Source organism: Diadema setosum, chromosome 2 (genome assembly GCF_964275005.1).
Source record: "Diadema setosum chromosome 2, eeDiaSeto1, whole genome shotgun sequence".
Taxonomy (NCBI): domain Eukaryota; kingdom Metazoa; phylum Echinodermata; class Echinoidea; order Diadematoida; family Diadematidae; genus Diadema; species Diadema setosum.
The window spans coordinates 39,059,096-39,072,946 of record NC_092686.1 but is presented as its reverse complement, the minus strand read 5'-3'; the positions used below and the strand labels follow the sequence as shown (position 1 = coordinate 39,072,946).

Sequence of the window (13,851 nt, the reverse complement as noted above, 5' to 3'; positions counted from 1 at the left end):
TTTCTGACTGAAATGAAAGTGACCGACATAAAATGACACACCGGCAATGAAGCAGCTCTAGGTCACCTATGGAAGTTTGCCAGTTCGTTCTTTTTCCTGCATTCTTTATTCTATTTTATTCAGAACTCTAAACCTATGACTTCATTATCTTAAACGAGGCTAATGGGACATTGATCGTCGGCGGTCATCCGACCCGGCGTACATCCTACTTTGGAGTCAAATCTTCGCTTTTGAGATACTTTAGTAGTTGCGATTGTGGACATTCCGTTACACATACCGTGAAATATATATTTTATTATTTGATGTAATTCTTGTGTGATTATCACATTTATAGAGTCTGGTCATTTTTTGTTATTTCATTTCCTCACAGGCGGGCGTGATAAAAACAGTGATACGCCGTCCTCTCCTATTATACGCCGTTTCGGTGATCGCAAATACTGTGCGTGGAGTCAACAAAACTGTCGTATGGTAAATGACATCGGTCTTTGCAAATCGAAAAAAAAAAAACATACATGTCGCTCTCTTGCAATTTCTCGCATTATTCCTAACAATACAAGAGTGAGAGTTTGAATTAAAATCTCGCATGTCAAAAATGATTAGAAATGCCAGACATAAAAGTGTGGCAATCATGATTGAAAAAAGGGTAAACTTCAAACGCGATTATCTCGAAATGTCATTCTTACGTGAAAATTTCATGCTGATACGACGGCTCGGATAACCGCCGACGCTTTGTGACATTGAACATTTCCAACCAAATCGATATAGCACGTATGTTGAATGACCAGAAATCTACGAATGAATTCACTCCTCACAATATCACAGTCATTGTAATTCCTAATTCTGAAAGAACAGTGAAACCCAAATGAGGATTGATGGAATGTACAAAATAATAGTAGAACACAAACGCAAAGTTAAAATAAAATCGGACAATGCATTTTAGAGTTACACGTTCCTTAAATTTCGGTGCCGTTCGGATAAGAAAACTACTACAATATTACTGGAGACATACATGTAAGGCGACCTGCACTTCTAACTCATTAAATGTATGTCTGTAAGAGCCGACGCTTTATATGAACATGAATAGAATGCAGTTACAGAATGAAGTGAATGAATGTGTCTCTTCACATGTTATCAAACCTTTTTTTTTTTTTTTTTTGGTATAATGCGACGGGGAAAATCCTTTAAGATAGTTTTTACAAAATGAAAATCATATCATAAATGTAATAGTGTTCTCAAATGACATTTCAAATGTTCCTGCATGCCCATGTCATATTTCGAGCCACGCAATTAGGTAATACACTGATTAGTACCGGTATGTACTTAGTACCATGCAGACTGAATACTTTCATACAGTTTCTACTATCATCAGTACATTCGTGAACAAAATTGTCACCTTTCATAACGCAAGAAACATGTTTACCGTTTACACAAGATAAAACGGCAAGAAGGAAAACAACCACCTCCCTGGATAAACAAACATATAAAATTGAATTAATGGCTCGCGAATAGGGTGCCAAAAGAGTCTTGCCTTTACAATATTGCACAACATTTTTGTGGCGGAGTTGCTTTCTGCAAACTGCAGAAGAGTTTGTAGTGCTGATCCTCCGGCAACTCCGGCGGGGAGGGAGCGCATTGTCCGGCAAACACCACAGCAGATGATTTCTTGCACGCCGTCGGCTGCTGGATCCGAAAAGCGTCCAGTTTGCTTGCAAGAACGTTGGGTTGAAGATCATTATCTTTGAAGTCGTACGCAATAATGATGACATTTTGCCTACCTGACAAAGAAGATCATAATCGAGAATGATGTAAGGAGCTTACCAATATTCCTATCCCTGATTTGTTAGTCGCGGTGCTTTACAGATAACTATACACAGCCTACGTATACTATATAATATGGTAATTAAAGGGACTGTATATTGTCAGCTCCCCTTGTTCCACTAGACCGTTAAACACTGCAAGGAGATCCGATGTTGATCGGCATCTCACAGAAACTAGTAGTAAGCTGATTTTTTCTGGAGGAGGCTAGCGAGAGAATACACAATGCACCAACTTAGAGTAGGTATTTCTCTATACCTCGGTCTAAATTTTACACGCTTTCGAGCACCGAGTGTCCATATAAAGGCTCTTGCTAAAGCCCTGTTAAGGCCGTGTCACACCTTTCTGGGCAAACTACGCCGCGGGCTTGTGGCGAGGAGGTAGTTTCCAGCACGTAGATTTTCCGCGGGCGACCAAGAATGTTTGCAATTTTAAAATTTTGTTTCTTACCTACTAGACGCGTGCTACTTAGCTTCTACTTGCGTGAGAACTTTGAAACCGATCCGTTTTCTGTTACAAGCGACTTATGGGTACTGAGAAGTACCTGCGTTGGAGTTGCCGGCGAGGTGCTGCCGGTAAGGGTCTCCTACTGGTGTTCTGCGTTTACCTTTGCGAGCGAAACCCCACGACTCACTCGGAACAAGTTTTGAGCATGCTCAAGGCCTTGTCATACCGTATCTTGGGAAGTTTTGCGGCTTGACTTACGGGGAAACAAATTTTCTACCCGGAGTTCTCTGCAGTTGGTCCGCACCTGACAGTATCTAGCGCTTATCTCGCCTGTAGTTGCCCGGAAGTGCTCACGCAAGTACGATTTAATCGCAGCCAAGTTTTGAGCATGACAAAAACTTTATCCGGGTGAGTCGCGGGGATGCCCGGAGAGGTCCACGCAGAACGCCAGTAAGAGGCCCTTAGCGGCAGCACTTCGCAGGCAACTCCCACGCAGGTACTTCGCAGTCCCCGTATGCAGCCAAAATAATGACATTCCGTGGGACTTCTGCGATTCCTTCACAGGAATTCCTTAATTGCATTGTCAGCCCCCAGGCGACTGGTACAAAGGTCACACAGTTTACCCTCAAGTAGAATTTAAGTAGAACGCGTCCAGCAAGTAAAACACATGCACTGACTCGCCCAAATCCTTGTTCGCCCTCAGAAATTTCCAGAATGCTGGAAAATCCCTGCACGCAACAAGCCTGCATAGCTTGCCCGGAAAGGTTCGACAGGGCCTAAACATGGTTGCGGGAAAAAGATTTGCGTGCACACCTCCGGGTGACTACGGGTGAGATACGTGCTACGTACTGCCATGTGCGGCTCATTCCGGGGACCTCCGGGGAGTAAAAAAATTTCTTTGCAAGTCGCACGCAAGGCTTGCCCGGAAAGGCGTGACACGGCCTTAACACCTTTCCAGGTAAGTTCAGCGGGCTTGTTGCGAGAAGGGATTTTCCAGCACGCAGGGGAATTTTCTGCGGATGGCAAGGATGTTGGCGAGTTTCGCACTTGCGTCTTACCTGCTAGACGCGTGCTTATGCGGGTTGACTTGCGGGGGATATTTTTGCTATCCGGACCTCCCAGCAGTTGGCTCACACCTGACAGTAAATATCTCGTTTCTAGTCCGTATAATGCCCGGAGGTGCGCACGAAAGTCCGATTTACCAAGTTTTGAGCATGACCGAGATTTTTTTTTTTTTTCGGGTGAGTCGCGGTGATTGCCCGCAGAGAACCACGCAGAACACCAGTAGGAGGGGCCGTAGTTTCCGTTAGTCACAGGTAGTTGACCCGCTTGCAGTACGTAAGTTGCCCGCGGATCTATGCTTATGCCTCAGAAGTGAGTGTCATCTGCGGGCATTCTACGAGCATAATAAGGGTGTTTTTTGCTGGCGAAGAACGTTGTTGAAACTGCCATATCCGTGTGGCTAGTCAGTTTTGAAAGTAATTTGAGAGTCGGCTGCGGCCAAGATAATGACATTCTGATGGACTGCTACCATATTAAATCCCTTCAGAGGGATTCTTTTACCTATGTGTCAGCCCCCACACGCAGAGCTCATGGAGTGAACGTAAGTTGAATGTAAGTAGCGCAGCTCCAGCAGGTAAGATGCATGCGAAACTCGCCCAAATCCTTGTCCGGCCTGCCGGAAATCCCCACATGCAACGCAAGCCCGGAAAGGTGTTCATAGAACTTGCGTGAGCAGCTCCGGGTGACTACGAGTGAGATACGTGCTAGTTAATGTCATATGCGGGTCATTTGCGGGGACCTCCGAGTAGCAAAAATTGCTCTTCGCAAGGCGCATCCAAGGCTTGCCCGGAAATGTGTGACAGGGCCTTCTTCCCGTTAATTCGATGTTGACATGATATCATAGTTTCAATGCAATCTCTATCTCATCTGGTTAAAATATACCTGCCAAACGTGCAATTATGGTAGTTCATACCACATGTATACTGTAATTCACAGATGTACGTGTTATGAAAATTGTTAAAATTGTGATACAATTAACACACATAAAGTTTCACAACTCATATTTTCCCCGAGAGTTTAGATGGTACGATTTCTAGGCTTGTATTTTGTATATTTTACGTTCACAATATTCAAAGTCTGAAAAAATTATGTTATTACATCAATCATTTCGGTCAGTATTCTAAAAACCAGGAAAAGCAACACATTTCTACACTTTAGTCACTCGGCACCAATCATCTAGTCAGCATAAAAGTGGTGGGTTTGATTTTTTTCTTTCTCCACAGAGACATTTAGTTTCCATTGAATTTCCTTGATAGTCCTTGATAATCCATGCTTGTTCTAGAATCAATTGAATAAATATTGATTGTGATTTAAGGCAGACAGTTATGACTTGGTTGACTGTCACTGTTGAGTTGTTTGATTCTCGGGATTCCTAACGAAGCAAAATCAGAAGGGTCCATTTTTTGAATATTCAAAGTTATCATGAAATTAACAAATATTTTTTTTCTGGTATCATTCGTCTGAGTAGACAAGTAAGTGCAGTGGCGGATTCAGAGGGGGGGGGGGGGGGGGGGGCGCGCCCGGGCGTGCGCCTCCTCTTTATTTATTTATTTTTTTGTTTAAGCAAAGGAAATAAAAAGAAACAATGGGGGTGCGCCCCCTTTAATTTTGTAAAGGCACCCCCCTCTACTAAATTCCTGGATCCGGCCCTGTAAGTGCTTGATTGCACTGCACTGCACTATTCGGTCTTGAAAATATACCTGTTTTTAGGGTAAGACGAGGACAGTATAGAAACATACCATGTATACTGCAAAGTATCGTCATGTTCTATTAACATGTACATACCTAGCTTCCGATAAGCTCTGTCTAGTAATTGATCATAGAGAGCATCTGGGATATCTCGTCGGCGTTTTCACGAACTGACGCTATTTCGATTTTGGTCAAAATTTTCAAAATCGAGATATTGGTACCAAATGAAAGTGCTTTCAAAACTCTACCAAATCCCAAAATTTTAGATCACAAAATTGATTATTCTTAATTTTATCAAAGAAAGAAAAAAACGACGGTACTCGAAATATCGAGAAATTGAGAAAAAGGAGTTTCACGAACCGACGCACGAAAGATACGCCGGTTCGTGAAACCCGAATTGCTACGGTGAAGAGCAATGCGGGTTTTACGAACCGTCGCAGTTGCATTACTTTGAGCTTTGTTCAACTTACTGGCCTAGAATTAGGTTTTGGCCCTAATCCAGATCTCAGAGTGAGAACCAAACCTTCTGAAAGATGAATGACGGCCTAAGCCAGCCCACTGTCCACGAGTGAAGTGAATGGTAAGCTATAATCCTATTAAAATCATGCTCAAAATAACAGTTTCAGTTGGACTACCATAACCATTAATTGCGGTAGTGTGTAGTCCCATGTATTCAATCGCGTGATGCTTATGAAGCCTAGTCTGTAAACGCCATCCAATTTCAAATTAGATCCCAAATCATATTATTTATTGTTTCTTTTCAACTTATGTCGTTACTTCTGAGACTACTGAGTACTGTAGTCGTAACGTCTGTGTGCAAGACATGTAGATTGCAAGATTTCGAAGTCTCGAAGACACTAAAAGCCTTGACTTTTGAATTGAAAATGAAATCATCATGAGATTGACAAAGTAGGCGTACTAAACAAAAAAATAAATAAAAAGTCTAACAGTAAAACTCAAAGGAAGAGTAAAGAATAAAGTTAGACATGTTAGACTTTTACTTTCAAGTCTAACTATTAAGTCTAAGTTAAGACTTGTAATACCAGTTACTAAAACTAAGATCAGCTGAAGTCTAAGACCAAGTCAAATTAACACAGTTCAGAGCCATACCGGTAGTCTAGCTCTAGATCTACATCTAGACTAGTGGTAATAGTAGGTAGAGTCCACCCATTTTTTCCCCCAATCTTTACTGGTCCATTCCTGAAAAAGTTACTAGTCAGTGTCCAACAGTGATTTTTCCTGGTCAGGGACCGTCGGACCAGTGCCAGTGTGCAGCGTTGGTGTAGATGTCATCTATGACAGTATGTGGTGTAGTGATACTACCTAAACACTACGAGTACTCTACAGGTTAGGTGGCTTTCCTGTACAGTGCAGTGTTAAAGTATACTTGTGAATTCAGCCCCAGTACCGTACTGTGTGTAGTGTATGTCTAACGTTAGTTCGAGTGGAGTACCTAAGCACAGCGGTGGGGCTTTTTTCCCCTAAAACTTGTGAATGTGGCCCAACCAAATGGCGTTTATATATTTACGCTTGATTGATAGTGATACAGTGGCGCTGTCGATTTCCACAGCAGCCAAACATAATCTTTTGTCCTTTCTTCTTTCCTTTTTTCCCTTTGTTCTTTCACTCTTTTTATTCTTGGAATCGAAGGACTTCCTAAGAAATGTCCCTCGACTGATTTAACCAGGACTCTTGAGTCCTGGTAAACCTAACCTTACCGAGTAACCGTTAACGTTTGTTAGGCCTAAAATAACAGTAACACTGACTTAGCCCTGTATTGACTTTGTCTTTGGCCGACTTACTGAGATGGCGAGTCTCACTCTTTAACGTTAGTCTAAACGTAGTCGCTAGATCTGTCAGTGTCAGTGTCACCGGTTATTGTATATGGTGCCATCTCTAACGTACTTTAACAAGTTGATGTTAGTTATCTATGTCAACTTACTGATTTAGTAATAGTGGTACTGTCATCCTGTTGGACATCGCCGAAATATCATCCGTGACGTGTTAATTTCGTGTCACAAAGACAAAAGTTGCCAAGATCTAATAGTATTAGATGTCTAGATTTAGATGTAGTCTAGATCTAAGTAATATGAAATCTGTGTAACTTAAAAGTGAAAGGTCTAGACTTCACTTAGTCTATAATTAGACCAGACATTCATGAGGCAAAGGCCTATTTAGTAGATCTATTCTTATTCTATTTTAATGTCAATTCCTGCTAACTCGCCACGTGTTATTCCTAAGGCCAAGGACTTCCGGGTTAGTGATTTTGTTTTGGGATAAATACCAAACAGCAGACGTGTTTCATTTGCATTCTTGCACAGACTTCATGAAATTATGTGCAGTATCAAAGAAATATGATGCACATGACAATGCCACTGTTTTATAGGTGAATGGTTAATACCTTTAAAAGCTGAATGATAATGTAGAGTCTAGGTCTAATTAAGATGATACAGTCTCTGATAAGAAACAGGTTTGATTGTCGTAGACTGTTTCCCAAATGCAGGTAGTAATATTCAGCTACTTCAATGCAATGCCTTGTTTACAAGTACATGTAGATTTATATTCATGTGAATGATAATTCAATTTCTACATGAGACTTACTAAGTGCTAGACATAAAATCTTGCATCATTAAAATGTGTAAATGACGAGACAATTTGAATATGGATCAAAGACGAACAGCAGTATATTTTGACATTCTTTGATCCTGCATAGGCCTACCATTTTGTTTTATGTTTAATATAAATAGAGCAAAATAATTTCAACTTCAGTTTTGTTGCTGATTTTTTTTTCTTCTCAAAATTAAAGTTGTATCTTGTACCATGATGTTTGATTTTAATCAAAAGTTCTTAATTTCTTTCTTTTCTTTCAGATGACTGGTGCCATGTAGTAGCGAAGAACTGGACTGTCTCAGAAAAGAAAAGAAAAAGTACAGGGTCGTGTACATCATCAACGGATGTGAATACAATGGTAATTAGAGTCTAGGTCTAATCAAGATGTTAAAGTCTCTGATAATAAAGAAGTTTGATTGTCGTAGACTGTTTCCCAAATGCAGTTAGTAATATTCAGCTTTTTCAAAGCAATGCCTTATTTACAAGGACATGTAGATTTATTCATGTGAATGATAATTTAATTTCTACATGAGACTTACTAAGTGCTAGACATAAGATCTTGCATCATTAAAATATGTAAAAGGCGAGACAATTTGAATATGCATCAAAGACAAACAGCAGTATTTTTTGACATTCTTTGATCCTGTATACCATTTTGTTTTATGTTTAATATAAATAGAGCAAAATGATTTCAACTACAGCTTAGTTGGCTGATTTCTTTTTCTCAAAATGAAAGTTGTATCTTGTATCATGATGTTTGATTTTAATCGAAAGTTCTTAATTTCTGTCTTTTCTTTCACATGACTGATGCCATGCAGTAGCGAAGAGCTGGACTGTTTCAGAGAAGAAAAAAAGTACAGCATCGTGCTTATCATCAAGGAATGTGAATACAATGGCTTAGGAAAGAAGACAATCTACAGATAGGATAGAAGGGAGAACTTGGGATGAAGGGCGACAACATAAGGACGGTATATCTACATTAAAATGTGATTGTAAAGTGGAAACATGAAAGAAGATTCTAAGATTGAAGGTGAAAACATGCATTCCATTCTGTGATGTCGTAATTACAATTTTGCTACACTTTAATAACACTACTGAGAGACATTTATATCAAGGCAAGCTTCATGTGGATATGGAATGTTAGATTTTCTTTAAGTGTTCATTGGTATGTATTTCATGATAATAAATCTTGAAGGTTTTGTGTCGTAATCATAACCTTGTGATACATCTTGATAAATTTCTAAGTGCACATTGGCAATATTCAGATGATGCTGTAATCAGATGAAGTTAGATGGTTGAATAATCATTGCATAGTTGTAATAGTTATCGACTGAGGATTAACATGCCCTTCACTGATTTATTTTTCGTAAACGGTGATAATTGCGAGAGTCAATCTAAATTGTCGGGGGCATAACCAAATGTGTCACACTGTCAAAATGTGTATATCAGAAACCTTTCGCTCGCTGTATGAATTTTCACAGAAAACAGATTTATGAGAGTCACAAATGGTAGCTTAGACCCATTAACAAAAAGTTCCAGCTTCATCTTCAACCATGTTCATGATACATGTTCATCTACATTTTGCAAACATTCTGAATGTTGATTGAGACATGTTATACATGTATGTATTTTTATGAAATTAATGCAACAAATAATCAAATATGCATCTCTGCTAGATGATAATATTAATCCAGTTAATGACATGCCAAACTCACCTCAAACTGTAATTCATTCTATTCTCCTTTATTCTTTTATTTATTATTTTGTTGTCTTCATCCCACTTTGAATGTGTTACGTATGATTCTTATAAACATGGGAAATGCACTCCATATAACTGATAGGACTTATAACAAATTGACATAATCATTCAACCATCACTAGACAGTTCTGTTATGAGATGTTCTTTATTTAACTAAAATTGTAAATTATGATACGTGTATGCTCCCATGCAAACTCACAACAAAATACAGAAATATGATTTCTTTTAATAATAATTCATTATGTCTCTAAATGTACAATTAAAGAAAGTGATTACAAAAAGGATGTCAAACATTGTATATTAAAATGATAGATTATTCATTTGTCTCCATCCGTAGTAACACATGCAACTGCAGTGTGCAGTTTGTGGGCTGCTGTGAAAAAAAAAAAAAAAAATCACAGGCAGCCCAAGCGGGATTCGAACCCACGACCTCCGGATTACTAGACCAGCGCCATAACCACTAGACCACCGGGATGCCCTAGCACTACCTTTAGACATGAATGATTAAATATAGAAGGGCTTGGGGGCGCTTCGAAGTTAACTGCTCTTATTAAATATGCACATGTCATTTGCAACTCGACTAAAGATGATTAAACGCACTGAAATTCTTACTTTAAATAATATTCATAATCTGTTTTTTTTTTTTTTCTTTAATAGCTTGGGATGTACACTTCATACACTGTATCGGTCTACATTTCGCCTACAATATGGAATTCTTTACTTCGAGACGTTTGTTTTTTACAAAAGAAAATTAAGAGTCCTTTAAAGGTGCTGTAAAACAGTGGCGTTTTTTTTTTTTTTTTTTGGGGGGGGAGGGGAGTCAAATTAGCCTTGGCCCCTCTCCACCGTCCTTTCCCCCCCCCCCCCCCCCTTTGGCTGCATTTTTTTTTTTAGTCATCACATGAAAATTCGTCTGCATCCACCCCGTGGTTTTGCAGATGACCTTTCTTTTTAATTATCTTAACCACACACAATTTTGGCCGAATTTCCCCACCCCTCTTGTGAATTTGCTAGCACATGTGTTTATAGTACTGGTGGATTAAGGATTTGGAGGGGGGGGGGGGGGTCGGCCAAAATTTCTCTTTTCTCATATGTAACAAGCCTACGGGGCGAAAGGCTGATATTATGGGCTTTCTACACACATTTTTAGATGCTAATTATTGGTTAATATGAGCACGATCATTTATGTTGTGATTAATTTGTTTCCTTTTCATATATGTATAACTATTAGAGACTTAATTGACTTGGCACTCCTTACATCGACCTATTTTAGACACCCATTTCCTTCTCTCTCTCTTGCTTTTTCTCTACTGTCCTGTGAATAGTGTAACTACATGTACATGCAGTACCTCTTCTCTTTTGTATGATATACATCAAGTTTCCATCTGAGCATAATGTGTGTTGCAGCACTCACAAGCTTCATGCATATGCAGCAACATCTTTTTATGTTCATATACGTAATTATGCTTGATATATTAATTTGAGAATGTTATTCTTTCTTTTGTATATGTTCTGTCCGCACTCTATAGATGTAAATGTAAATTGTAAGATTTGGTGCGCGTGTTCGAACTGTGTTTCTCTTTTTGTGAACACACAAGAACTGATGTAATAATGAACTTGAATTACGCATATTCTTTAATATTGATTCCATCTCCATTTGCCATTAGATATTTATTGATTTATGGAGCTCTTCCACAATTGTTATCCTTCCCATTGTCATTACTCATCTCTGAATAATTCAAATTTGATACTTTATTGAGAACCTATGTTTCTTCGATTACATAATGTACCTCTTCAATATATTGCTGCAAAAGGCATAATAAAACATGACCATTATATATTTAAAATGAAGCTTGAAATTCTGATAATTTTGATATTTATGTATTTTTAGGAGTTTATCAGTTTCGAAGAGTGCATGCAGGATGAGTTTTATGTTTTTATATGATCAAGTGCAGCTATCAAAGAATCTGTTGAGCAGGAAAGAGAAAGATGGAAAATGAGGAATTATGAGTGAATTCGCATGCAAGCCAAATGACAATAATGACACCGATAAAAATTGTGACAAAGTAAAAGTCACAAATAATGTGGAATAATAAGAAATAAAGAAATTAATAGATTATTTCAGAGAAACAAATAACAGAGTGCATGAGTATGAAAGATGAGTAAATGCAAGTAATCATTACTGACTGGCACATCTTTTTCCCTTTATTTAGCGGTATCCTTCATCTTAGAACAAACATTCATAATTATTATGAAAGAAGTGAACTGAATTTGAATTAAAAATTATGTGAAAAATAAAGAAAGTAAGTTAAAAAAGTAAAAGAATAAAACAGTAAAAAGTAAAAAAAAAAATATGAAACACAGTATACCGAGTACATATTAATTACCAAATGATAAATGTCCACATGCAAAAGTGTTGAATAATATATCCACACAAAAAAAGGAGGGGGAAGGGCAAAGAAATCTTTGGAGCGATCAACGACAGCTCTAATAACAATGCTATTGCTAAATGAAGATGAAAACAAGGACAACACGCTTTTTAGAACAATTAAGAGAAACTGGCTTATATTATCATCTTGATTATCACCTAATGTATTATAATCATCACAATAATCATTACATGACAATTAATTTCAATTAATAAGGTTATTGTTGATAAGCAGGTATAGCCCTAATAGTATTTGTATGTAAACACATACAAAAATGAAATAGCGACGGTTCGTAAATACACGCGTATTGCACGTTACCTATTGTGCAGGCCCTACAGCGCGGGTCTCACGAACCGGCGTAATACAACTTACGTCGGTTCGTGAGACCCGCGCTTAAGTACATAACCTATGGTGCGCGCAAGAAACGATGGATTTACGAACCGACGCAGTGAGTTTGAAGACAGAAATATCGTAATTCTTTTGAATTCACACTAAAATTACACTATGGATAGGAAGAACAACTTCCACTCTCATCACCCTGTCAAAATTTTCACACACAAGACAGGAAAAGTCATTGAAAACGTTGTCTAAAACTTGTGAGATCTTTAAACGCGATTTTCTCAGAATTGCATTTTCGCTCAAAAACGAAATAGCGTCGGTTCGTGGTAACACCGACGATCTGTGATAGACAGGCGCCTGTTGGTGATGGAATGACAGAGAATAAACACTTCCATTTCATCGAACCTGAAGTGACCCATGTCGGAGACGTTATAGGGTATCTCTCTGAAGTTGACACTCTTTACAACATTGTTCATGCTTCGTAATAATGCTATGAGACCTGCCACACGTTCTGAGCCGCCTGCAGTACCAACGGTGACTGTCATTCTCCTTTTCTTCTCCTTCTGGGCAAAAATATATAATTGAAACACAAGCAAAAGGGAACTGTGTGATTCATGTTGGTGCATTTCATCGTGTGAACTTTCAAAGCTCTTGTTATGCGCCATGAAATAAGCATTTAATTGCGTTTGTAATCGATAGGGGTAGCATAATTATATACTTCAATAATTCAACCATAACCATGGAATAATTACTTCGGTGAAAATCATAATGTCAGCTCAGGCAATGATTAGAAGTATATAAACAGCATGTCGTGAAACACAATAGTTCATACTTCTAGATAGTGTGTTGATTAACTCATTAACAGATAACTAATTAACTGATTAACTCGTGGGCCTCGTATACCTACTGTCGAACTCATTGGCCTTATTTGCCTATATTATAGTGTCGAGCTCATGGGTTGTATGACTCGTGGGCTGCATGACTCGTGGGCCGTATGACTCGTGGACCCTATTTCAATGCCGAACTCGTGAGCCGTATGACTCGTGGGTGTCGCTCTCTTGGGATGACCCCGTCTTGTGTTTAGAGCTGTTTCTATACGGCTCTTAAAGAATAGATTTGAGTGTTTCATTTTTAATCTTTATTCTAACATTTTGACTAGAGAAACTGGCTATTTATGTCAACACATTTCCATACTGGTATAGATGTCGTGTTCCACTTGTACTTATTTCTTGATGTGGGAGTCTCGCTAAATTACTTCTGACTTACTTTTTCTTCCTGATTAACGCAATATTGAGCAATATAGTATCACGTCATTGCCTCAGACTTCTGAATGAAATGAGAAGCACAGTGGATGTATTACCTTGGTTAGAAAAGTTGTGTCAGTGGTTCCAGCCATGTGTTGCAAGCTTTTATCGTACTCCATGTCCAGACTTTTCGCATTCACCGAAGAAATTTGATTGTTTATTAAACTTCAGCGGTGCCACTGTTGAACGTACAATGAGGTATATTATGCTAAAAAAATATGAATGACTGCGTAATAACAAAATGGAGTGAGCAAGTGAGTGAAAAATCACGGAAGACATGTTTGTCAGGAAAATGCCAACGGAACACAAATGCATTCATAATCATTTCTAATTCTTCGGACATTATAATAACATATAGATTGAACTGCAACTCGTAAGGGAAAAGTATCACAAATGT

General features: G+C 38.6%; 1 protein-coding gene across 1 annotated transcript; it reads right to left on the bottom strand.

The window, feature by feature from the left end:
• Window positions 1–1,236: 1,236 nt before the first annotated feature.
• Window positions 1,237–13,573, bottom strand: LOC140243053 (uncharacterized). The gene is made up of 4 exons (XM_072322793.1): window positions 13,511–13,573; window positions 12,488–12,713; window positions 5,110–5,163; window positions 1,237–1,775 (listed from the first exon to the last, which is right to left on the bottom strand). Exons 1-4 carry the CDS (start codon window positions 13,571–13,573, stop codon window positions 1,531–1,533), a joined length of 588 nt encoding a protein of 195 aa, XP_072178894.1. The 3' UTR covers window positions 1,237–1,530.
• Window positions 13,574–13,851: the final 278 nt, after the last annotated feature.